Raw genomic sequence first — 26,815 nt, 5'->3', positions numbered from 1 at the left:
ATGAGACAGCACCAAAATCATGGCCCCTTTTATTCAAATCAGGATTGGCCCAAATATTGGGGTGGGGGGTGGGCGGTGACCAGTACCCTGCCTTGTGCTAGCCCTGCATGGCTGGACTCGTGTCCTTTGTGTCCAGCATCGCTCTCTGGACTGTCTATATCAGGCTAGGACTCAAGGAAAGGAAACAGGTGTTAATTTGGTTTAGCACAGGTCCACCCAAAAAGGTTTCTAATGTGGTCTGGGCAGCCTGTGGTTAGCCACACCTCAGACTAGACAGGACTCAACTAGATGAGGCTAGCAGTGTTCTGACATGGTGTGGCCCCATCCCCACTGACTGGCCAGATCAGGGCAGCACCTTTAACCCTGCTTCCCTAGCTGTGTTTGAACCACTCCGTGGATGCAGGTCTGGGTGCATTTCCTCTCAGTTGCTCCCTTTCCCTCTTGGCTTTGGAAGCCACATCTGAAGTGTCTGCCTGGAGTAATGGATGGCAGCTGCCTAATGTAAACGCTTTGTCCCCGCAAAGGCACGGACACAGAGTGATCTCAGCCAAATCCTATGGAAACGTCACATGGCTGGCAGCACGGGGGCCTGGAGGGGTTAGTTTGTACATAGGCGAATGACTTGGCCAAGAGCTCCAGGAGCAGATCCCCACCCCAAAAGGGGACATCACTCACTCACAGCTATGGTGCATGGTAAAGCAGGCTGCAGGTGGTGTGATCTCACTTCAGCATACCTCCATGGCAGACAGGAGCTCACTGCCAGCCCCTGACACACAGATTTCCCTTGCAGAGTGTGCTGAAGTCCTCACCCTATGGCAGCTAGAAACAGGCAGACAACTCTCCTGTTTCATCCCGATTTTGAATGAAAGAAAACAACGGCCCAGTCCCAGAGCAGCTGTGTGGTTCCTGGGCCCCTTCCTCCAGTCACACTCAGACCTGTGCTGAGTGCCTCTCCTCAGGCATGACAAACAGCCAGTTCTGCCCTGGGATCCACAGTCACGTTCCAGGGCAGAATGAGGTGGCTATGCAGCCCACACAGACTCCTCACTCTCCCCAGTTGGTGTCCCACTCTAGGCAGCCCTTTCCTCTCCAGGATCGAATGCACTAGAAGAGCTATTCTCCATACTGGCACACAGGGTGAGTCCCCTGCACCATAATAACCTGCAATTCACACGCACCATGCCTTAAGGGTGTCAGGACACAGTACTGCCTGGAGGCGCCATTGTTCCTCACGACAGACCATGGTCTTTCACAGCTGGAGTTTCCCCATGTGTCTCCTGTATTACAATGCAAGGAAGACCTTGGCTCGGACCCTCAAGCTGGACTTTAGCATTTTTGCAACAACAGCTACAAGAGAGTTTACCTGGTGATCTGAGGCAGGTTTGCTAAGGAGTTTGTGCTACGGCTTCTGCTGTTGTTGAAGGAAGCCGCAATGTCACTACAGTCTGATCTTGTTTCTTGTTCACCAACATCAGCAGGGAAAACCATCTAGGGTTATATCAGAGACCTGCTCTGCTTCCTTGGACCTTGGAAAGGCCTTTCCATACTCCTCCTTTGTGGTCCCCAGCGCTCTCATATCTACACACAGCTTGACCTCCTGGAATCACAACGGTCACTGCTACAGCAGGACAGCACTGACGGCCTGGAGGTTTGAGCCACCACTGAGCCCAACAGTGAGTTCTGTCCACAGTGAAAAGCCCTTGGCTCTCTGGCTTTGCAAAGAGAACAGAAAGAGCACAACGCTGGGTCTGAAAGCTGTGCCTATACAAAGGTGATCTCCTGGGCTTCATACAGCTCTCCTTCTGTTGTCTCCAATGTGAAACAGAAGGAAAACACAAGAACATTCTGTATCAGCCCACTGGTCCAATCAGTCCGGTATCCTGTCTCCACCAGTGACCAGCCCCAGACAATTTGGAGAAAGACAGAACAAGATCTCATCAAAGGGTGCTCTACAAGAACCTGGGAAGAACAGGATAAAGCCCCAAAGAACTAAGTCTCTTATTCTACCCAACTGATCTCAGTGATGATTCACACCCTTCTCTTCTCTTACGCTCATGTGGAAGTCGGATGCAATTCGTGAGTAGGACATTGCAGCATTAACGCCCCAACCCTCATTTCAAACAAAGTGCAGTGGGGTCGTTAATGACTACAGAAAGGCCAGGACTTGGATGTTATGCCGCCACCCCACCCACCAAAAACCCCCAACTGCCTTGAGCAGTAGAGCACCCTCTAGCAGCATGGTGGGCACTGAGGTACGCGCTAACTGTAGGAGCAATGGCTCTTCCTGAATCAACCCTCCTCCTGCAGCGCAGCCCCAAGCAGGGATAGGGGCTCAGTGCTGATTCAGTGGAATGGCTGGCTACCAGAGACCCCTAGCTGCCCCCTGGGCTAGAGGTGACTGCTGGTCACGCAGCAGTAAAACGCATGTGGAGACTGCATGGCTCCTGCACGGGGCGCGGAGTGCGTCAAGGTGTTTTGTTGCACGTGGTACAGGAGGATGAGGGAGGCAGAGGAAACAAACAGAGAGGCGTGAGGTCCTTTCCACTACTGGAGTTGCTGTTTGGTCTCTACCCAGATAGAACTTCTCCAGCAAATGATCCCCCACTCCGGTCCCCCGGCCTAACGAGTGCATAGCTTTCCATTACTGCTGTCTTCCCTTCCGGCCCGAGTGGGCGAGGGGTGAGCGGGAGGGAAGCCGCTTGCACAGTGAGCCGGAGCAGGAGCATGGCATGGGCCCTGCCTGCCACGGGAGGTGAGTGCAGGGCTGGCTGCAGCTCACTGAGACGCCAAGTGAAGCTGGCCTAGCCGAGGACGGCAGAGCCCACCACACGACAAATCAGAGACTGGAGAATACAGCAGCAGCCGGCGCTGGCCTGTCATTCCTGTTAGACACGGCTCCCCCCCCCCCGCCCCGCCGCCCTGGCGTCTCTGCCTTGCTGGCTCCTGGGCAGCAGCATCCTCTAGCGGCCAGTCACTAGCACTGCATCACAAACAACGGCCCAGTCACTGCTTCTTCATGCCCAGTCCATGCTTAAGGGTCTAGAGGGGAGAGGATGGAGGGGAGGGGCTGCTTTAACCCTGTCTGTCCACATGAATGTGCGTCTGACACAGAAAGGCCCAACAGTAATGGGCCGAATGTGCATGATACACTACACGCCTCCAGTCACAGCCCCCAGGGTTACGGCTGCCAGGGACAGGGGAGCTGGAGCCGCAGGATACGGCAGATCTTGGTTACGGGGACAGGAGTGCACGTTCAGGGCAATGTGGAGGGACTTAACTACTTGACTGCACTTGAACTCCACACTGCCCTGGACACACAGGAGCTCCTGTTCAGGGAGAGAAAATAAAGCAGGGACAGAACCCACCCCCCTGGACCCGAGTGACAGGGCCCAGCGACAGCACAGGGCTGCAAAGGGGGTCCCAAGCTGTCACCCCAACCCTCACCCTGAGCCGGTCCCAATCCTGCCGTCACCCCAACCCTCACCCTGAGCTGGTCCCAATCCTGCTGTCACCCCAACCCCCACCCTGAGCCAGTCCTAACCCTGCTGTCACCCCAGCCCCTACCCTGAGCTGGTCCTAACCCTGCCGTCACCCCAACCCTAAAGCCAATTGTAGCCCTGCTGTTACCAAACGCTAAAAGTCAGTTCTAACTGTGAACCAACCCCAGCTGTATGCTAAAGACAGAAAGTAGCAAATCACAGTAACAGTGACTAAAGCCCTTTGTCTTTCTCTGCCTCAAAGAGCTTTGTGTCCTACTTCACACTCACCCAAGACCTATTTCTGCTCCTTGCTCCACCGAGAGAGAGGCAAGAGCTGGCACCACTTAGGAACCAAATTGAATTGCTCTGTATATGGTGTTAATGATGAGCGAGGAACCTCAGAGTGACATGCAGGAAGCAGGAGAACTCAGAGCATTGGCAGAATCCCTGCTGCATGAACAGTTTGAAATGTACAGATGGAAGAGGAGCCAGGACTCTCAAAGCAGAAATGCATGCATGGCCCAGGATGAAGAGATGTACTTGGGCTGCCAACGTTTTTCCACTACTATCATCCCGAAGGACCTCAGCATCATCTCCAGAGGTTTTGGTGCATTGGTGGGGAGCATCCCTGGGCTCTGAGCAGGGGGAACGGCCTGAATTGCCTGTGTGGGATTCCACCATAAATGTGATTTGCCTTAACCGGATTTTTAATGAGCAAAGGAAATGAAAACCAAAGAATCATAAATGTAGGAGCACTTAAGTCTCAAAAGAGTTCAAAGAGGAGCAGAGGGGGCAAAGGGGCATGGGAGGGACATGGGGAATGGGGTCAGAGCCACTAAAATGCTCTCTCTAGCTTGGTGCTTATCCCCATGGTATCTACGCATCAAAATCAAGAGGGAGACTCAGGATTTCCACAGGCCTGAGGGAGCAGAATCTGTCCCAGGGACTTTTAAAGAACGCTAAACCCCCTAACAAATAGGGGTTTTGTGCTGGCACCTGCTGCAAGGAAGCTCAGCACCTGTGGCCCTAGGCCTGGGGGCTGGGGACGGATTCACTAGGTCAATAAATATTGCCACTCCACCTACAGATCCCTTGGAAAAGAAGGGAGGGAGGGAGGGAGAGAGAAGGGATTCGAGAGGGAGGGGGATCTCCCAGAGCTTTTTCTCTGAGCTGTTTTTACCCTCAGGCCCTTGCTCACCTGGTGAAGTCCTCCTCCCCAATCATATGTCGAGGGATGGGCGAGTACCTAGATGGGGTCACCTGTGGCGGGGCTGGGTAGGTGGGTTTGTTCTCAACACTGCCGAGGTAACCCAGACTGGTGTTATGGCTTATGTGGTTATCGGCCAAGGCTGAGAAGGCTGCAGAGAAGGAAAAGACAAAATCAGGAGCAGAAGTCCTGGGCCCGGCTGCTCTGGTCTACAACTAGGGAGCACAAGCCCTGTGTTCCCATTGCTAGCACACATTTCCCTCCAGTGCCCCGCATCCTGTGGGGCTCCCCACCTCCCAAGACCCTCCCATCCCCTTTCACACTCTCACATGCCCCTCTCCCTTCGGCCCTGCTGTTCACCCCCCACATCCTTCCCCAAGGGTTCTTGTGGCACTGTGGCACAGCTGTGCTCTCCTGGGAGCCGGGCTGAGGCTGGTAGGCTGGCGTACGTACTGCTGGCATAGTCGGGGGGCGCGTACATGTCGTTGAGGTGGACGTTGCCAGGCTTGGCCACTTTCAGGTACACCATGTCGGAGGTATTCTTCAGAGAGGCCACCGCCTCCTCATGCCGCACGTCCTGCAGGTTCGTGTTATTCACCTGCGAGAGAGGGGCCGGGGGCAGTGAGGGAGACAGAGGAAACAAACAGAAAGGCATGAGGTCCTTTCTACTACTTGAGTTGCTGTTTGGTCTCTACCCAGATAGAACTTCTCCAGCAAATGATCCCCCACCCCAGTCCCCCTGGCCTAACGAGTGCATAGCTTTCCATTACTGCTGTCTTCCCTGGGATTCCAGGGATTGGTCCTGCTTTGAGCAGGGGGTTGGACTAGATGACCTCCTGAGGTCCCTTCCGACTCTGATATTCTATGATTCTATGAGAGGCAGAGGAGGGGTCAGGGAGGAGATAAAGGACTGGGTTCAAACGATCCCGGTTTTGTTTCACTGCTACATCCCCGGTGAAGTGGGATGTGACGTGTCTCCAAGTGGCGCTTCAATAGCATGTGCTGGGTTGCATCTCAGCTGCAGAAACAGCTAGAGTGATTCCCAGACTGCATGCAACAAGTACAGCCATTCACCAGGCCTTTCAAACACTGCTGTTGGCAGCGTTGTTGCAGCCGCGTTGGTCCCAGGTATCTCTTATGGGACTAACTTCTGTTGGAGGGACAGCTTCGAGCTTCACAGAGCTTCACAGAGCTCTTCCTCAGGTCTGGAGAAGGCAACCAGCATGTCCAAGTTAAACATAAGAGGTTCACACATGCTGTAGGAGACCACTTAAAGTGAAGTGGGCTATTAAGGGTTAGCGGGCAGAAGGGTGTGTTAAAATGGTTGTAATGAGCCATAAAACCAGTGTCTCTGTTAAGACCATGGTTTTTAGTGTCCAGCCGAGTTCTGAATGGAAGTTACCATCCTCATCTCTAGAAAGCATTGTGCAGGCTTCCTATGAGGACCAGGACTGGGAGATCAGATACTGAGTGATCCCTTTGAGAAAAGTGTTCACCCATGGGTGACAGGGTGTTTTTGTCTTAAGACTGCCTAAACCTTTCTTTGGGGTATCATCAAATGATTACAACTCAGACTTGATGGGGACCGCATCCTTAAAAAAATATTTCCTGAATCCCCTTTTCTAGCCTTCAAACAACCCCCAGCCTCACCTGGCTCATCATCAGAAGCAAGCTCCACACAGACCAGGAGATGCCAACTCAAAGCAGCTCCAGACCCTGCCAGAAGAACAAATGCAAAACCTGCAGACACAGCTCTGCTGATACAATGATCAACACCCCCCACAACACACCTTTCAGGATCCATGGGTCCTACACAAGCCTATCGCAACATGTGGTGTACCTCATCCAATGCACTCAATGCCCCAATGACAACAATGTGGGTGAAACCCGACAATCACTACGCTCTCGAATGAACTCACAAAGAAAAATAAGACAAAAACAGCCGGTCACCCATGGGTGAACACTTTTCTCAAAGGGATCACTCGGTATCTGACTTCCCAGTCCTGGTCCTCACAGGAAACCTGCACAACGCCTTCTAGAGATGAGGCTGGGAACTTCCATTCAGAACTCGGCTGGACACTAAAAACCATGGTCTTAACAGAGACACTGGTTTTATGGCTCATTACAACCATTTTAACACACCTTCTGCCCACTAACCGTAACTACCCACTTCACTTTCAGTGGTCTCCTACAGCATGCGTGAACCGCTTATGCTTAACAATCTGTCCCACCTTGTGTTTAGCTTGGACATACTGGTTGCCTTCTCCAGTCCCGAGGAAGAGTCTGTGAAGCTTGACAGCTTGTCCCTTCCTCTAACGGAAGTCGGGCTACTTACCTTGTCCCTCTTTTACATACGGGGTATTTGTTTATCTTCATGACACAGAAACTCCTCCTTACAGTGCCAGTTATACCCTCTCCGGGTCTGCATGTCACTCATTTCACTGCACCACGCAGCCACTATCCCAAAATATAGGAAAATGATCATCCTTTGTTTATTCAGTGTCCAAAGTGCGGTCCCTTCCCAGCCATGGGGAGCTGTGGGAATCCCTGACTTCAGTGCACATCAAATCTCAGGCATGTCATTAATGTCATATTTGGGAATTCACTCAGGGCCCCCGGCCCCAGCCCTGCTGGGACGTTCACCTTGTCAGCAAACAGTGATAGTAACAACCGGGAACAATCCTACATCCAGCAGGCCACATTCACCAGCTCACTCAGGCTGCTCTGTGTCACCCTGGTGATGCAAAGCAGCCACTACCCATTGGTCTGTTCTGGGACAAGCTCTCCCCTGTCCCTTCTCCATTGCCCTGATAGGAATCCAGCTGGTGGGACTTTGTCATTATGGCAATCTAATGATCAGCGAGTGCAAACTAACAACTCCTGCTCATTGCCCACTGGGGCGCACCGATATAACCCTGGGTGCCCAGGCCTTGGGAAAGAGAGCTAGTGGGGAGAAAGGGCACTGGAGCAATGGACAACCTAGGCTGTATATGGAGCAAGAGCCAGCGCTGAGCAGAGAGAGCTTTAGAGCAGATACCTCACAGAGACCTGCCATCCCCACCTCCCTCTGTCGCTCTCTAGAGCCCAGAGGAAGGTGCGTGCGCTCACCGCCAGCAACCGGTCCCCGATCTGCAGTCGGCCATCCTTCTGGGCAGCCCCTCCCTCAATGATCTTGGTGATGTAGATGCTGTTGTCTCCTGGGATGTGCTGGTTTCCGATTCCACCTGCGATGCTGAAGCCTAGTCCTGAGGGGAACACAAGAGGCAAACAGAGGAGACTGAAGAGCCACTAGATGGTGAGTGGAAAACACCTGCCTGGGGACGCAGGGAATTTAGAACGCCAATGGGTCGCTCACCTTGCTCCTCCGCCCACGCCCTCATGCAGCTCCTCCTGTTGGTGGCCTGTTACTTGGGCTTGGCTAAGCACATGGAGCAGATGGAGAGGATGGTGGCCTCTGGTCCCTGAGCAATCAGGGACATATGGAGAGGCCTGTACGCTCTATCAAGTGTTGCTATAACCACACATCTGTTCAACTGGCGCAGGGAATCCTGTGCTGCCCAGATCCTGACCCATGATTTCCCAGGCCCCACACAGCTTGCTGCCCCCCTCAGTCCCGACCCACCGCCCCACAGGCCATTTATGTCCCAGTCACAGGGGCTGGGTTAGGCTACCACAGCCATTTAAGAGATTTCACCTTTGGGTCCTTTCATCAGGTTAACTTCCATTATAGTCTCAGGTGGGGGCTGCCTCCGACGCACCACAAGTCGAACCACCGGGCCTGCTTCCTTCAGTGCCTCCACTGCCTTGCTGTGCACCACCTCAGAGACATCCACCTCGTTCACCCGCAGGACGCAGTCGTTCACCCTGCAAGCAGTGCACGCATCATGGGCTGACCCCCTGGCTGCTCTCATTACGGTGTTTAGACAGCTCTTGCCTCAAGTCTCTGGAGAATCTCCTGGGAGTTCCCCTGAATCCACGGTCCTTCAGTCTCCTCTGACCCCTCCACACCTTGGCCTAGGCCACAAATCTCCATCCAGACCCCCGTGAACTTCACTGGGAACACAGTTCTCTCTCCTTCCATCCGACTGAGCCCCAGAGATGCTGAATCAGGACACTGAGCTTGTGGACAGGACTACAGTACGGACATGCGAGGCCCAGCCGCTTAACAGGAGATGGGTGGAGAGGGGCCTGTGATGGGGCGTTCACCCCACACTTGGTCCAAAAGGGGTTAATGGAAGACAGGTGGGCCAATTAACCTACCAGGCTGAGAAGAAAGCCCTAATTAGGGGAAGCTCACCTGTGCGGGAGCAGGTAGGGCTTCTAGAAAGCTAGGGAGCTGACAGCAGAGAGGGGCTGCAGGGAAGCAGTCTGCAGTCACTCCCTGGGGGGAGGAAGTTAGGGCTGGCACACCTGGTGTGGGGAGCCAGAAGGGGCAGGAAAGTCTCAGCGAAAAGGCAGCAAGGCTCAGGATGGTGCAGACCTTGGCTGCTGATCAGATGGTCCCTGAGCTGGACTCCGGGGAGAGGGCAGGCGCGGGTTCCACTGGGGAAGTGGCACCATGGGGCAGTGAATGGGAAGACTGCCTAAACCTGCTGGTAAGGAAAGACTTTGACACCCTGGAAGGGGAAGACAGGAGTAGAGACCTGAGCCACAGAGAGGGAGAGAGCGAGTGGCTGCAGGGTGTGCAGTGAGCAGCAGAAGGGGGCCTCAGACCTGGAAAGAGCTAATCCCCAGAGCGGCCACGAGGAGGCGCCACCTGCAGTGAGTGGGGGATCCTGTGGGAAGGGGATCCTTCAGCATGACAGAGGGGTGAGAGAGACCCCCTCAGCTGGAGGAGGGGGAAGCATGGCAGATCCCTGACACGGACAGAGGGGACAGGGGGTCTGACGACTCATTGGTGGTAAAGGGGGAGATAAAGAGAATAGGCAAAGAAACCAGTCCCCAAATTCTCTTGTCCCAAATCACCCACAACATGGCCCATCACCCCATTCTCCCCACAAGGGATTCAGCCCCTCTTCTTGTCCTCCCAGCACCACCGCTGCTACTCAACAGTGCCGCACACACAGACCTCTGGCGATGCCTCCCAGTTTCAACCTGCAGCTCCTGGCTTACCCACAGCACCCCAGAGCCCCCCAGTCCTGACACATAGGCTCCCTGCTGTTCCTGGCAGGAGTCTCCCCTGAGGAGATGTGAACAAATTCTCTGATGAAGGTTTCTAACCATCAGAGGAGTGAAGTTCTGGAACAGCCTTCCAAGGGAAGCAGTGGGGGGCAAAAGACCTATCTGGCTTCAAGATTAAGCTCGATAAGTGTATGGAGGAGATGGTATGATGGGATAACATGATTTTGGCAATTAACTGATCTTTGACTATTAGTGGTAAATAGGCCCAATGGCCTGTGATGGGATGTTAGATGGGGTGGGATCTGAGTTACTACAGAGAATTCTTTCCTGGGTATCTGGCTGGTGAGTCTTGCCCACATGCTCAGGGTTTAGCTGATCGCCATATTTGGGGTCAGGAAGGAATTTTCCTCCAGGGCAGATTGGCAGAGGCCCTGGGGGTTTTTCGCCTTCCCCTGCAGCTTGGGGCACGAGTCACTTGCTGGAGGATTCTCTGCACCATGAAGTCTTTAAACCATGATTTGAGGACTTCAATAGCTCAGACAGAGGTGAGAGGTTTGTTACAGTAGTGGGTGGGTGAGATTCTGTGGCCTGCGTTGTGCAGGTCAGACTAGATGATCATAATGGTCCCTTCTGACCTTAAGGTCTATGAGACTCAGCTGAGACTCATCAACTCACTGCATGGGGGAGCCAGTTCCGCATGGCTGGAAAGCTCTGTGTACTAACCCTGTGCTTCAAGTCTGCCTATCTGCTGGGCTTGGGAAAGCGAGCGCCGGGAACACCGACCTGTGCAGCATTAAAGCCACATCGAGCTGCTGTCACGTGACCCCACTGCATCGTGCTCAGGTCGGGACAGCAGTTTTCGGGTACTCACCCTAGGCGGCCATCCATCGCTGCAGCTCCACCAGGGATGATTTTTGTGATAAAAATCCCTGGATCATCAGGAACATGGGGATTATCAATTCCCCCTGCAATGCTGAAGCCAAGGCCGGAGTTACCCTGGGGAAAAGCAAAACACAGGGAGCCTTTCTGAGGAGGGAACTTGCTCCCTTGGTGCTTGTACACACCCCAGGCCAGAGGATGAATTAGGGCACCGCCCTCCCCGCTCTGACGGTGCCATGCCAGCGAACCCCTCCCAGACCAGCAACTCTCACGATGGCACAGTCGCGCTTGCAGAATCTGGATTCATCCAGGTCCCCCTGGCTCTCAGGCAGGCTGAGAGGACAGTGGTTTACAGAGGTTCATGCACGCGACCTGAGGTGCGCGGATACTCCAGCAAGGCGTGCTGAGAAGGTGGAGCAGCAGAATGGGAGACGCTCAGAGCCAGAGCTCTCCCTCCCAGGAGCCGTGTCTCTGCTGACAGCCTGAGCCGGGGTAAAGCTACCACCAGTGCCAGCTTCCAAGGAGTAGATCCCAGTATCTGCCAGGGGAGAGAACCACGGCTTGTGCTGGTACCAACATGTCTGATCCGATGACACGGGGAATCTCCTGTGCCTCCCAGGAGAGAACACCTGCACAGGGGCTCGGCACAGAGCCAGTGCTAGGCGAGAGGGTTTTAGAGCAGAAACCTCACAGAGACCTCCCCGCCTCCCTCTGTTGCTCTCTCGAGCCCAGAGGAAAGTGTGTGCACTCCCTGAAGAACTCCAGAAATGCGATTTTTGGACTCTGATTCTCTCAGATGCACCAGTTTACACTGAGGTAACTACTGACTTCGGCAAAGTTATTCCTGAGGCACACTGGTGCGAACAGGTGGAGAACAGGCCCCCGGTCTCTGCGTCAGAGTAGGAATTACAGAGAATGCTGGAATGGCCAGGTGAACACACAGATCTATTATGGGCCTGGGGCAAGAGAGCAGGGGACAGTGCAGAATCACGTTATGCAGGGTCCTCCTTTCTGACACACTGAAGCTAAGTGACTTGGGCATTGTCCTTTCTTGGTGAGAAACCATGCGGGCAGTGCTGACCATCCAACTGGGGTTCTTACGCTCCACCCCTCCCTGCCATATCCTAGTGCCTAAGGCATCTGCTGCCCATACCCCATCCCTCTGTCAAAAGCCCAGCAGCATGGCTCTTGTTTGCAGCAGCCTTGTTTAGTGACAGGACTTCGGATTAAGTTTCTATTCTCCTACACAGGGTTGAAGTGGACAAGACCACCTTGTTTTGCTGTTCTGCCTTAGAAAAGCGTATTTTCTCCTTGTCTCCTCACACAGAAAGGCTGACATCTTGTCTCGCCCTCTCATGAATTTCTCACAAGGGAGACCTTGGACTCTGGGTCACCTCTGTGGCCCAGGACCCGAGAGAACTGAGGCTATCAATGCGGTGATTGTGTGCTTAGCCCCTCAGATGGATCCCATCAATGTCAGACAAGCACTGGCATTGTCTGCTAGAGGTCTCTCTTTAAACAGCTGGGCTTGAAGAATCACTTGTGAAGAGACCTGGTGAGATGGACAAGAACACTCAGAGGACTAGATAGATCCTTTTCTGGGGAATGCCAATAAGCCAAGAAACGTAAGGTGGAATAGGGCCCAGGGTTTTGAATACAACCCCGTAGCTGAGAGTTTGCAAACTGCTGCCTGGAGATTCCATGAGCTGTACCAGTTGCTCTTTAGTTTTCATGATGTGGTCCTCCGAGACTCTTCTTCTTCTCCCCACTGTAAACAACTGGGTTCATCCAATGTATCAGCTCTTCAAACATGCAGTGAACACTTTATGACATTACAACAAACCCATCATATGGCTTGTTTAGTCTGCAGAAGAGAAGAGTGAGGGGGCATTTGATAGCAACCTTCAACTACCTGAAGGGGGGTTCCAAAGAGGATGGAGCTCGACTATTCTCAGTGGTGACAGATGACAGAACAAGGAGTAATGGTCTCAAGTTGCAGTGGGGGAGGTTAGGTTGGATATTAGGAAACACTATTTCACTAGGGGGGTGGTGAAGCACTGGAATGGGTTACCCTGGGAGGTGGTGGAATCTCCATCCTTAGAGGTTTTTAAGGCCTAGCTTGACAAAGCCCTGGCTGGGATGATTGAGCTGGGGTTGGTCCTGTTTTGAGCAGGGGGTTGGACTAGATGACCTCCTGAGTTCTCTTCCAACCCTAACCTTCTATGATTCTTCTATGATTTAACATGTTCAAAGCACTATATAGACATTGTCTCAAAACAGCCCTGAGGTAAGTGTCCATACCATGACTACCCCATTTCCCAGATGAAGAAACTAAGACATCGAGAAACAAAGTGAATTGGCCAAGCTCACACAGTGAATCCATTTGAAAACTACACAAGATGCTGGAGAAAAACCAAAAGCAATGAGTGCTTCTGTGCAGCATGAATAGAAGGAATCCAACATGAGTTGGCTGGATTGAGGTATGCAATCTATGAACGACAGGTGATCTAGCAATCTCATGGATTATAAAATTGAGATTTTCCATAAAATTTGGCTTTTCTTAGCCCATCTGACTGAGGGAGATCAATCCAAAACTGAACGAACTCCTCTTGTTCATGTGGGTATCATCCTACACTGAGAATAGAAGCTGCAAAATCTGTTACCCTGGAAAAGGTTAATCTCTTCCATACATTGTAGATTTTCTAGACCAATTTAAAAGGCACTCTTTTTCCCCTTGGCTTGCAGAAAGATGTTGGGGGGAGAGCTGCTGAATTCTATACAATAACATTTGCATATGATTTCCAGTTATTTGTAGGATGTCAAGGTAGTGCAGGAGGTGTTGAAATGTTCCTCCCCACTGTGCTCTGAAAGGCTCCTGGTTGCTGTTCTGTGTGCTGGAAACTGGCTCTGATAAGCAGGCACATGACAGATAACCTTTGGTTCCAGAAGAATAAAAGCTGCTTCTCCTGCTGTGGGGTTACCCTCCCTCCTTTTGGCTGACTTCCAGCAGCTTTATGGTCAGTCTTGGGAAAGCTGCAGAGTGCTTTACTAGCCCCTGGAGCCTCCTTCATTGCTGTCTTGAGTCCATTCCCCAGGGAAGCTGTGCTAGTAAAAGAGAAGGCTGCTCTAAGGTATAGGATCATTGTCCCAGGACTTGAACCATTAATTGTCTAACTATGATGGGGCAACCCATACTGTGAGCTGAGAACTTGGCTCCAATAAAATATCTTAGAGCCATTTCACTTCCCTTTGGTAGCCTACACAAGAGCAGGCGCAGAGAACTCTCCAGCCTGCCCCCGGGGAGCGCGCGAGGCACGGCAGCTCTCCGAGGGGCTGCCCCCAGGGAGCGCACGAGGCACGGCGGCTCTCTGAGGGGCTGCAGGCTTGTTGTTTAGAGAGAGATTTTTAACCTTACTAAACAAACTCCCTGAGAGCTCCCATCCTTCCTGCTAGGGAAGAACTTCCGTGGCTATTGCGGAGTAGCGGTGCCCACCATGGGGCTCACGCCGCCTCGTGTCAGGGACTTCATGTGAATAGGATTGAGCAATACTCAGTAAATCCTGGGTAAGCCAGGGCAGGATCTGCCCTTCGGTCTCTAGAACCTACAGAGAAACTCACCTCCTGCTGTGTTCTGACCTGGCTGCAGCTTTTGAAGCAGCCAGCCTAGTACAAGAATAGCTTAGAGTGACAGCGATCAGCATGTGAGGTCAGCAATAGGTGGTGCCCGGGGGCTAGGTCCGAATCCGGCAGAACAGGGCAGTCTTCTCGCTAGCTACGGGTGTCAAGGAGTGCTTGTCACACCCTGGGTTATCTGGGTTTCCAACTGCACTGCAGGTCCAGGTGGCCACCAGAGCTGTGGACTGTCTTCCTGGTGGGAGGGCGGATGGCTCACTGGAGGAACACCGTAGAGGCAGAGAGTTCCAGGTACCTCCCTCTCCCGACCAGCACCACCCATGCGTCTCCAGGACTAAGCTTTGGCCAGTTGCTGATCTCGCCAGGCCCTGGAGCACTGGGGTTATTTGTCTGCTGTGAAGGGGATGTAAAGCTGCTGTCGCCTCTGTGTGGCTGGCACCTCAGTCCACACTGTTCATAATCTCCACGAGTGGCTTCTCACAGCTGTTAGAAAGACAGAAGGATCCTTGTGGGGCTCCATGGATGGGGGCTCAGGAGATGTAGGAGCAGGTGCCCTTCGTGACCCCCTGTGCAGCTGGAGAGGAACAAGCGACCTGATCTCAGTGCGATCCTGCTTGCCCCTGCCATGTCTCTGAGGTGAGACCGCAGCATTCCAGGGACAACTGTGTGGAATGCTATGGAGAGGCTCCACAATGCATGGGGGTCTGACCCCTCCTCTGAGCGTGGCCAAGAATGGGCAGTAGTCGGTCCAGGAAAAGGGGGGCGTTTCTTGTGCTCCATACAGCTACATCCAGACTGACAATCTGACAAAAATGGCACTCAGAGCGATAACACCTGCTGATCTGCGCGAGGGCTTGTATGCCCCAGGGGCTGCTAAACTGTGCTGGGCTCTTAGGGGCCTGCAGAGTCTGTCGCTCCCCACAGCGAGAAAGGTGCTTCCTAGATTTCTGCCATGGTGGAGGAGGGGGAAATCACCTCAGACCTGTCCTACTTACTGTACTGTGGCTCCACTTTGGAGCCTAACTCTAGTGTAATCGGAAGTGTCACTACCTACATCCACGCAGCTCGCTCCCGAGCCACAAAGCACTGCGGAAGGGTGGGTGGAGGGAGGCTCCATCCCTGGATAACCCCCCACGATACAAAGCAGAGGAGAAGAGGGAGATGTCTGTAGGCCAAGAAAAGCAGAGTTACAAGGTTTGTCTTCCTCTGCTATGGACTCACGGGGGTGTAGCTCGGTAACGCAGGAAATTGGTCACTGCCGTAGGCAGCCCTGGAATAGCCTCTGGCCTTGCTGGATCTACCAGCTGAAGAGACCAATACAAGTTCTCCAAGGTGATTATGTTTCCAGAGGACTCAAAATGGGATTTGCCTTGGCACTTGTGCGAATTAGTGTCGCTCTGCTCATGTTAGTGTGCCCCTGTGCGCATCCCTCATGAGAAGTGGTGTAGCAGGGAAGTCAAGGTCTCTACAAGAGAATAACCAGAGGGTATCCCTTTACCCTGGAGTCAGCTGGATACCCACCTGCAAGAAAATCTCACTGTCTTCTCACTATTGAGGTGTGAACCCCAGCCAAGCCCAGACACACAGCTCACTGGGACTGCCTGGGCCCATGGGCTGAAACCCGCATGGCTGCTGTTGCCAGTAGGTGCCGTGCAAATGAAACAATGGCTATAAAGCTATTGCTGTCCTGGCCAGCCTGAGCCTGGCATTCACCAGCTTTACCACAGAGCCAGGAATGGCTTTCCAGTCTGTGTGGTGACATCCTGATGCTATGTCCTATGCATTCCTGACCCTACATGGTATCGGAATCCCAGTATGTCTTCTCAGGCCATGACATGCCATAAAAACTGAGCAAAACCCAGCTTTACCTGAACAAAGGGACCCCTGGGCAAATGGTGGTTGGAAGAAAGGGGGTTAGCTGGTACCCTGGAGTATCAGGACATTTTGTCATTGGTCTGTGGTGTAGAGACCTGCACAGGCTGGCACCCTGGCCACCTTGGCTCCAAAAGCACCCATCAAATTAAGCCACTTGCTTTCTCACATGCAACATATCGTTCTGCCGGGGCGAGGCAGGGGCTCAGCCCTTATCCTCATGCTCCTGGAGTGAGCCCCTCATGGTGTAGGAAGGGGGCAGTTTAATACAACCGTGCTATAGAGCTCAGCATTCTGGCCTCGGTGTGCAGATCCCATGGCCTTCAGCAGAGCTGCCTGTATGTCTGAGGGCAGATTCTGGCCCTTTGTTTGACACTCTAGGGAGCTGAGAAAACCGGTCTCCCTTGAGCCTGCCCAGTCCTGAGGGAGCCCTCTTCCTGTCTTGCTGAAGGACAGCCTCTCTCCACTGTCATTACTCATCTGGGCGTTCCAGGGAAAGTCTGCTCCCTGGCTCGCCACAGCACAGGCTCCAGGACGGAGTACTTGCCCTCCCACGCAGGGCCTGGAGCAATGCCTGACTCACCCGCACAGAGGATGTAAGGAATTAATGTGTGGCAGAGATACATGTTCTGCTGAAAGTCCCAGCTCACCCTAGTACAAGCTCCTGTGTGGGAGCTAATTTTAGCTCTCATCTGTACAGCGTATGCCATCAGCCCTGTGCCGTTGTAGCTCACAGAGAGACGAGGAGAAGGCCCAGGCAGAAATTCCCCCCATTCCAACCCAGTTTACTAGAAAACCTGTCTCTGCTGGTTAATATCACTGTGATTAATACCTTGAAGTGATACGCAACGAGCTGACAGGGCAGAAAAGGGTACAGCTGACTGCATGTGCCTGTTTGCAGATTTCTGACCCTAGCTACTCTCCACCGTGTGTGTGTGTGTGTGCGCGCGTCTGTGTGTGTGGGAGACAGAGATTCCACCTACTTGTGCATGAGCAGACGTGTGTGTGTGTGTGTGTGTGTGTGTGTGTGAGAGAGAGAGACTCCATGCATCCTGTGTGCCTGCATGCATGTATCAGGCGGCCAGCTGGGTGAATGAGTGGCAGATTGCTGGGGGGACTGTGTAGTGCACAGGAAAATCCTGCTTTTCAACCTGTGTGTGGTCAGCCTGTGCTGGTGCTCTGCTGTCCTGCATAAGCAAACCCACATGGTGACCCACGGCACTCAGAGCGACACCGCTTTGGAAAGCGCCAACATCGCACTTACCCTTTCTAGGACAATCTCCTCATATTTAAACAGGCCATCACTGCCGTTCACCTGGGGAAAGAGAGACAGTGTGTTACACCCCCTGCCAGCTCACAGGGATTCATTTCTTGCTTTAGACGGGTGCCAGCATTCCCTTCAACATCTTAACAGGGCCGGATTGCCAACGAGGCACAGCAGGCATGTGCCTAGGGGCGCCGGCATGCTAGGAGCACCGTACCTCTCTAAAACGGTGTGCAACACAAAGGTCAGTTGTAGGGGGTGGTGCTGAAGATGCTGGGCCTAGGGGCGCATAAGGTGTAAACCCAGCCCTGCATCTTAATATTGAGAATCAGGCCCCATATCCATGGCTCTGAAGCTGAAAATCACAAACATAATCCCCTCCTAAAATTAAGCCAAACACTTCTTTCTTTGGGCCCGATCCAAAGCCCAGAGTTCCTTTGTCGTCTTGGTTCTCTCGTGTGACTTTAATGGCAGCACATTTTAAACAATGAAAAAGACTTTTGTTTGTTCTGCAGCATATAACTAACCTCTAGAACTCACTGCTGCAGGATATTATTGAGGTAAATAAAGTGGATTAATCAATTTTAAAAAGATTTATACATAACACTTAGCTTGCAGCTTACATCTTCCAAATGCTTTACTAACATAAACTAGTTAATATGGTGGAGTAAATAATTCAGAAAGTAATTTATTTCACTAATTTATCTGGTCAAAAGAGATGTTAGGAAGCATAAGGAATGGGATGGAGACTGGAGAAAGTATTATAATGCCATTACATAACTGAATGGTATTCCCTCACCAAGACAGCGTGTGCAGTGCTGGTCACCCCACTCAGAAGGATACAGCCAGGGGTGGGGGAGTTCAGAGAAGGATAGATTGAAAAGACTGCAATTGTTTAGCTAGCCAGGAGACTAATAAGAGGTGACATGATAGAAGCATATAAAATAATAAATGGTCTAGAGAAGGAAGATTGGGAGCTTTTTGTTCTCACTTTCTCCTAACAAAAGAACAAGGGGACATTCAATAAAGCCAAAAGGGGGTAAATTCAAAACTGATACAAGGAAATACCTTTTCACACAATGTGTAATTAGACAGTGGAACTCATGGCCACAGGACGTAATTGAGACCAATAACCTCCTAAGGTTCATAAAGCAACTGGACATTTATATGGATCACAAGAATATCCACAGTTGTCATTAATTATAACAAAAAGTGTGGAAGGGATATTAGACTTCAAGCTTCAGGGTTAAGCCAGTATCTTACTTACTATTAGAGACCAGAATGAGGCCTGTGAGGGGACCAGTTTACCCCACATCTGTTACTGTGGGGTTCCTATGCTTTTCCTCTTAAGCATCTGGTGCTGGTTGTTGTCAGAGATAAAACAGTGGACTAGATGGACCTTAGGACCAATTCAAGCTGCCAATTCCTATGTTCCTAGACTCTTTTGTTGTTGTTGTTTGTTGTTCAGAAATGGCCTGTGAGCAGTTTACAGGCTTTTTGTTTGTTTTTTATTAGCGATTAATTGACAGCCCATAGATTGTGTGCAAACAGCTTGCTGCAAATACTTCGGATCCAAAATCGGAGCGGTGCTGGTTATTTCTGACTGGATTCACAGGTCACGTTTTATTGATTCTGTTCCATGATTGGATGCACATGAACAGTTGCGTTCAAGGTTAAACATTCGTATCCTATGACTATTCTCTCAGGTTCCCTGTTTCTGTGACATTCTTGCCAATAAACTTGCTCAACACAAGATTCATGGAAAGCAAACTCAAAAGGGGTATGAATTCAGCCAAAGCAAAATTACTGAAAGATGCAACCAAATAGCCACAGCATTGTTCAGTAGTAGTTTCCCAGCTCTGCGATTTAACGAGAGTAAGAACAGCACACATTTCTAGAGGGACACATTCACCAACATCCCAAATGCACCTTATTAGCTCAGTTTCAAGGTAATGAAATTACTAGAATCTGAAACCCTGAATCATGAGCGTTAAGAGGCCACAGTAAATATTATTTACACGGGGAAGAAAACTTCATGTCATTCCTATTTCCTTCTGGGTTCATTTTCTCATCTGCCTTGTTTCAGATCCCCGTCACCACGTTCTGCCTAATGTCTGGGCCTTGGCAAGTTGAGAAGCACGAGCCCACAGAATGGTGGACAGGAGGAGAATGGCTGTGATGGCAGAAGGGAAAGGAGAAGGGTCTGGCTGCTGTCACCACTCAATACCGCTCTAGCAGATAATGATTGTAATTGCCTGGTACCAGTCATGCTGGAGCTGAAAGGAAGCAGGGGGTAATTTACTCGCACAGCGCTGCAGATTCACAGAATCATTTCCATTCGCTTGGCATCCTCCTTTAAATCTCCTCTGTGGGGATGAGGCATTAGCGCGGCCGTGCTCATGGCTCATTCCCTGTGGCCGGCTCCTCCTGCTCGTGGTGCGACAAGGGAGGGAGGGTAAAACCTCCCTTTCACACCTCTAGTTCCTTTTAACGTAAGGGCTTTTCAGACATGTCCCGGGCAGTGCCTGGGAGGCCCCATCACTATTCCCCGACCCGCCATGTCTCACTCATTGGAAACAGGAATGGGTGCACCTCTTTTCTCGGGGGGATGGACCCCATGAGGTTTTGATTTGTTGCTGCTGGTTCTTGCAGTCCTATTGAGGGGTGGGAGTAAATGTGTTCACATGCTTCAGAAAGACACGACAAGGCTCTCAGCGTGTGGAGCAGAGACACCAGCTCGCTCCAGAGAGTCAGCAGTGGCAGGATGAAGTTAATGAAGTCAGGAAAGGTTATGTTACGTAGCACCTGCTGGAACACTCTGCACGTTCCCACTACTGGGTGCAGCTGGGCTGGTGGGAACCTCTAGCAACAGTAGTGCCTGCTGCAGCCCTCTTGTGGCTTTTAACTGTCCAGGAACAAGGCTATGAACGGGGGCACCATGCTCCAATCACCTCTGCTCCTTTCTCTGCATGCCTGGAGCCCAGCAGATGGTAACAGGACTCTGAGGTGTGGGGAGGCGGAGCAGGGAGCATGGATCTGTACAGGCTTCTTTAGAAGAAACTCAAATTACTGGTGAGTATCCTCCATTTCTTCTTCCAGTGGCCTCTGTACACAGCCACTTGTGGGAGCTTAGCAGGCAATGCATCCTCCCCAGGATGGCAGGAGGAGGAGGACTAGTCGATGAGAGATGGTAGCACCACTCTGCCATACTGGGCGTGTGATCTAGATCCCATGTCTACTGAGTGGTGTCTGGTAACTGCGTGGACTGAGCTCCAAGAAGCACTCTACAGATCTATTGGGATAAGTCTAAAAAAAGCCAGAGTTTGCCTTATCCCTGGCTGAAAGGGTTTTGAGTCCCTTGGGTATCAGGGACTTTGGTGACAGTTCAGAGTCTAGTCCACTTGGACAGGCACTGAGATGTAATGCCCTGGCCCTTGTGACTGTCTCCATAAAACAGAGAAAATCTCAGTGACTTTCTACATTATTTTGACCTATTTAAATAAAAGACTAATGCCCTCTTAGCATCCACCAGCCTGCAGTCCCTAAGGTGAGAGTAAAGTCTGGGAAAGATTACTGGCAGAGTCAAGGTTTGATTAGGTGAAAGTCAGTTCTCACCCTGGGCACAAACTCTGGATACAGAACGAATGACCACTCTGCCCTCTTAAGGGAAGTCAGACACAAGGGTGTGCAGCCTACTAAGCCCCCTCGCTGTAGCAGTAGCTATAATAAAAGCTATGTTGACAGAAAGATGGAAAAGGGAATGGCCCCCTGGGTTCAAAGGGAGGCTGTGTTTGTTGGCGGAGTGAGGACAAGATTGAGGTCCCAGGGGGAAGGAGGGTCTCTTACCAAAACATAATTTCGTTAGACCTTCAGAAAGCATTTTACCTCAACAGTAATACACCACCACCCAGCTCTTCTACAGCACCTTCCCCGTAGATCTCAAAGCGCTTCCCAAAGCAGGTCAGCATCACTGTCCACATCTTACGCACGAGAAGACAAGCACAGAGACGGGAAGTGACTTGCCCAGGGTCACCCAGCGGGCCAGTGGAAGAGCCAGGACTAGAGCCCAGCTCTCCCAAGGCCCAGGCCAGTGCTCCAGCTCCTAGGCCACACTCACACAGGATGGCTGAATACCATTTTATTCTCTACTTGTACGTGAGAATCAGAGAAACCCAGGAGTGCTCTAAAGGAGGAGAGGGACAGACCCAGCGGTAAGAGGACAAGGAAATAGTCCATTATGGACTGAATAGAAGCCACAGATTAAACCATACTACTGAGAGCTGCCCAAAGGGAGAATTTATTTAACTTGCAGGTATAGTAGGAACAAGCTGATTGCTTTTTGAACTCAATTAGAGCTGCCAAGTGCAGGGGCAGTGTAAGTGGATATGGCCACACTGTAGCACCCCCTGCTGGCCAAATGTTGCATTGCAGGCGCTCCCCAAAATGTGTCTCCTCAGCTCTCCACACACTAGGCACTTGTGGAGATGTCTTCACCCTCCAGCCAAGGCACAACACAAGAAATCTCCAAAAAAATAAAGATTCTTTCAGCCCACTATTCTCAGCCCTTTCTGTGCTACCTTTGAGAGTCTCTCTCTTTCTCCCCTTGTTCCCCTGGTGGACCCTTTCCGCTCAGACCCTGGCTCAGGGCCTTCCAGAGGAACACATGAGCAAGCCAGCTTTTCCAACAGCCACGTTGCACTCACCTCGCTCAGCCCTTTCTAAGGCCCAGCTGTCCATCAGGCTATCACTGGCCTCTCCTTGGGCCCACCCCCTCAGGCTGGAAACAGCTAATTCATTATGGCACAGATGTGGCTTGCGCCATCTGCCCTTAAACGGGCAGTCCCATCGAGTCCTTCAATGACCATTTATGTTGGTCTGGCTGATTCCTGCTCAGCTGGCCTTTTGTCTGTTTTGGCCAGGACAAAGCAAATCAAGCAGGAACGGCGCACATTCTTTAGAGACAGCAAAGTCCACAATGAGCAGCTCGACATGGAGGAGCTGAGAACAGCCTGAAAACCCTGACATGTGGAAAGGCAACTGGACATGATGCTATATCTAATGCACTATTATGTCACTTTGGGATGAGAGCACAGAAGCGGCTGCTTGACTTCTTTATTTCCTGCCTGGGGACAATGTAGACACCCAGGCTGTGAAGACAGGCGAAAGCGGTTGCACCGCTCAGACCACATAAAGACCCTAACTCTGCAAAGAGTTACCACCCAAAAGCTTTACTCTGCTCGACCTATATGAGCAGACGATAATGGTAGAATGGAATCAATGGTGGAAGAGCAGCTGACAGTGACCAATCCAGTTTCTGCTCAGGCCGTTCATGCTGTGGCCAAGTTGTGAACCTAACTTAATACATCGAAGATAGCTTTGAAGCCTGTAAGTTTACAGTGGTTGTGTTTGCTGATCTGTGAACCAATGTGCACTTCTACTGAAATTGGCAAGAATTTTGAGAAACAGCAAGATGGTCAGGTTATCTCCTCCCTGAGAATCGACATTTCTCTATCGAGATGGTCAGAAAAGTCTGTGGCGTATTCCACAGAATGGACTGCCCTATGATTCAGTGCTGTCATGCTTGCTGTTTCATGTCTTCACAAATGACATCCAGAACTCCCTGATGTGTGAAGATTCATTATGCAGCTGATCTTTGCATCGCTACCCAATAGGAAAGATTTGAGGACACTGAGCACGTTCTAACTGGTTCCCTGAGTATATCTGGAAAATATTATCTCACATAGTTCCTGAATGCCAACCCTAGCAAGACCCAAGTATGTGCCTTCCACCTGAAACACGGTCAGGCCAAGCAAAAACTCTAGGTATCATGGGATGGTACAATTCTCAAGCACTAGGAATATCCAGTGTACCTAGGCGCCACATTAGACTGAACGCTGACATTCAAGAGCCCATCAAGAAGCTGAAAAAGAAAGCGGGCTCTAGGAATTGTGTACGCCAGAAAGTGGCCAGTACAAAATGAGGAGCTGACCCCAAAACACTTGTGAAACTAGTCTTGTCATGTGTTACTCAATTGCTGAGTGCCCCCAGTATGGTCACTTAACCTGTGCACACAAAATTGATATTAAACTCAGTCAGTCCTGTAGGATCATCACAGGGGACTTTGAAACCGACTCCCACGCAGTCGCTGCACTGTCTCAGAGGGATGGCACCACCATCCATGATGCCTTCAGTAAAAAGGACAGAGAAAAACAGGTGCATGATCCAAATCATCCACTGCGTGGAAACTAGGCTGACGTCTAGAAAGAGAAAATCCCTTACCCCAAACTACCACTGCGGAGGGCTGCAGAGTAACAAAATGGCACTAATTACTGATGATCCTGGGGAACCTGGCTGCTTCAGAACCACTCCCTCCGGGCCCTGACTTCGAACAAAAACGCGGTTTTCTAAATTGGGCGGGAGCTGGGCTGGCAAAGGCTGGTGACAGTAGGGCCATGTGGAAATTGAGGAATGATCCCAGATGTAAATGTGGAGATCAGAGGCAGAGACGCGAAGACTGCCTGATGCAGTGCCCCCGTGAGCACCTCCCGAGGAGCTACCGGCGCTCAGCGACATCACCAGCTCCTGGCTCTGGTTTCGAAACAGGAAGCTTTGATCCTGGCACAGAATGGACCCCAGCAGATTCCTGGGCCCATGGAGGCCTGTGTGCTTCTCTGTACTCTACTCAGTCTATGATCGATCTGGGCTGGAAACAGTAACTTCAGTTCCCATTACTTGGAGCTCTGATCAAATCTGTGCAGGGCTCCGGAAGTGGCATTTCCAGGCCTCGCGGATGCCATGTCTTTCAAGTCTAGTTTTGCAGCCTATTTACATAAGTCCCACTGTTCAGACTCATTAACCTTTCCGGGGCAATATTCACACAGGAGCATCTGACACCCGGGGTGGTCCCATCTTGTTCAGGTGCTGCTGATAGCTTCCTGGATGTCATGCCTGGGTCACCAGTGGCAATTCTGGGCAGAGTCAGGGAAAATATGGTGGCATTTTACCAGCTTTTAAAACACATGCCCTGCCCTGGAATCAGACTACAAGATGAGCTGTAATCATTGCAGATCAGCAGCACATCTCCCTTGGGATGTGTTAGAAAAAACTCTCTCCTCTGAGCACAAGCGGCAGGTTCTGGCTCTCCCCCGCCCCCGTCTCTCTATGTCTGAGGAGGTGCCTGGGCCCTGCCTTGTCTATGCTGCCTTCGGCAACTCTACATTCTGTCACAGACAAGCTGCTCTAAAAACCTATCTGGCTCCTTGATCTACCGCCAAGGTGTTCAGCCACAACATCAGGGCCTACTATCTCCTCTGCACAGCACAGCAGTCTTGGGTTTGGTCAGCACTTGGACTGGAGACTTCTAAGGACAAAATTAGACTTCTACAGGAAGTAGTGGTGCTAGACCCATGTGCCAACTAAACTCTGGCTCAGATCATTACATTCTTTGCAGCTACTCCAAATTCCCCGTGAACTTTCAATTGAATAGAGGATACATATGGCTCCAAGCAGCTGTGCTGCATTGCTGTGCAGCTGTTAAACAACGGTTTCCTTCCACCACAGGTGGCGAATTGATTCCGGTGCACAGAGTAAAGCCCTTTGGTGGGGCTAAAGGCTCCATCTTAAGGGTCTCATCTCCCTTTCTCTGGGCTCTCCCACCAACACAATTGACCCACCTCCTCCTCCCTCTCCCAACACACTGACCTATACAAAACTCAGAAAACTGGGTCAGCTCTTTGCTCTGCCTCTCCTTCACATGCCTCTCTCTCTCTGAAGCCCTTGGGTTCAGGAAACCTTTGGAGCTGGGCAGCCCTTTCACTTGGCCCACAGTCTCATTTCAGTTTATCAAGTGTCCAGAGTTGCTGGTTGGGAATCTTACTTCCGACACACGGTGTTCTCTGTGCTGATCCCAAACACTCCTCTGGCATCATCTTGCATTAAATCCCAGCACCCCACAGACACAACAATGCCCAAACTCATGACCACAGAGAACCAACACACATACACACGCACACTCAAAAAACACAAGTACACAGAAGTCCTTGCCAACCTCTCACCCTCATTGAGGGCCAATGTACATAGACCAAGCAAAGACCAATAGCCTCTCATTGTCATGGACAGAGGATGGCAAACGGCTACAGAGATCTCACTGCAAAATATCAATCTCAACCTGTCCAAGAATAAGCAAGGCATACTTACTATGACATGGACAACCTTGAAAACTAGAAATGGAATGAAATGTAATAGTACAAAATGCAGGGTCATGCACCTAGAGACTAACAACACGAAGTTTTGCTATAGACTGGGGATGTATCAGCTCGAAGCAACAGAGGAGGAGAAAGACCTGGGTGCATTGGTAGATCACAGCATTAGTATGAGCTGCCCATGTGATGTGTCCATGAAAAAAGGGTAATTGAATCCTAGGGTGCATCAGGTGAGGTATTTCCAGTAGAGATAGAGAAGTGCTATTATCATTATATGAAGCACTGGTGAGACCTCATCTGGAATACTGTGTGCAACTCTGGTCTCCCATGTTTAAGAAAGAAGAATTTAAACTGGAACAGGTGCAGAAAAGGGCTGCTAGGATGATCAGAGGAATGGAAAACCTGTCTTATGAGAGAAGACTTAAGGAGCTTGGGTTGTTTCGCCTAACCGAACGAAGGATAAGGGGAGATACGATTGTGCTCTATAAATACCAGGGAGGGAGAGAAGTTATGTACGTTAAGGGCCAATGCTGGCACAGGAACAAATGGATATAAACTGGCCATTAAGTTTAGGCCTGAAATTAGATAAAGGTTTCTAACTATTAGAAAAGTTCTGGAACAGCCTTCCAAGGGGAGCAGTGGAGGCCAAAAATCTAACTTGTTTCAAGACTGAGCTTGATAAGTTTATGGAGGGGATGGTACGGTGAGACTGCCTACAATGACCTATGGTCCTTCCACAACTGCTATTAGCAAATATCTTTGATGGCCTGAGAGGGACACTAGATGTGGAGGGCTCTGAGTTACAACAGAGAATGCATTCCCAGGTGTCTGGCTGCTGGGTCTCATGCACATGCTCAGGATCTAACTGATTGCCATATTTGCGGGTGAGAAGGAATTTTCCCTCAGGTCAGAAGGGCAGAGACCCTGGGGAGGGGTTGCACTTTCCACCCCAGCATGGGGCACGGATCACTTGCTGGTTTAAACTAGTGTAAATGGTGGATTCTCTGAAACTTAAAGTCTTTAATGGTTTGAGGACATCAGTAACTCAGCCAGAGGTTAGGGGTTTGCTACAGGAGTGGGTGAGTGAGGTTCTGTGGCCTGCGATGTGCAGGAGCTCAGACTAGATGATCATGATGGTCCCTTCTGGCCTGAAAGTCTG

General features: G+C 51.2%; 1 protein-coding gene across 7 annotated transcripts in view; it reads right to left on the bottom strand.

The window, feature by feature from the left end:
• The window catches only part of DLG3 (discs large MAGUK scaffold protein 3), a 174,369-nt gene that overhangs the window by 59,418 nt on the left and 88,136 nt on the right, over positions 1-26,815 (bottom strand). For all 7 annotated transcript variants that reach the window (XM_074962798.1, XM_074962799.1, XM_074962800.1 and 4 more), the window contains 6 exons: positions 17,456-17,506; positions 10,679-10,803; positions 8,381-8,550; positions 7,795-7,931; positions 5,140-5,284; positions 4,678-4,837 (listed from right to left, as the gene is read on the bottom strand). In XM_074962798.1, coding sequence (XP_074818899.1) covers positions 4,678-4,837; positions 5,140-5,284; positions 7,795-7,931; positions 8,381-8,550; positions 10,679-10,803; positions 17,456-17,506 — 788 coding nt within the window. The remainder of the gene's footprint in view (positions 1-4,677; positions 4,838-5,139; positions 5,285-7,794; positions 7,932-8,380; positions 8,551-10,678; positions 10,804-17,455; positions 17,507-26,815) is intronic.

The sequence above is a fragment of the Natator depressus genome, chromosome 9, assembly GCF_965152275.1.
Source record: "Natator depressus isolate rNatDep1 chromosome 9, rNatDep2.hap1, whole genome shotgun sequence".
NCBI classification, from domain to species: domain Eukaryota; kingdom Metazoa; phylum Chordata; order Testudines; family Cheloniidae; genus Natator; species Natator depressus.
The sequence above is the reverse complement of the archived record's forward strand: the minus strand, read 5'-3'. Positions and strand labels throughout refer to the sequence as shown.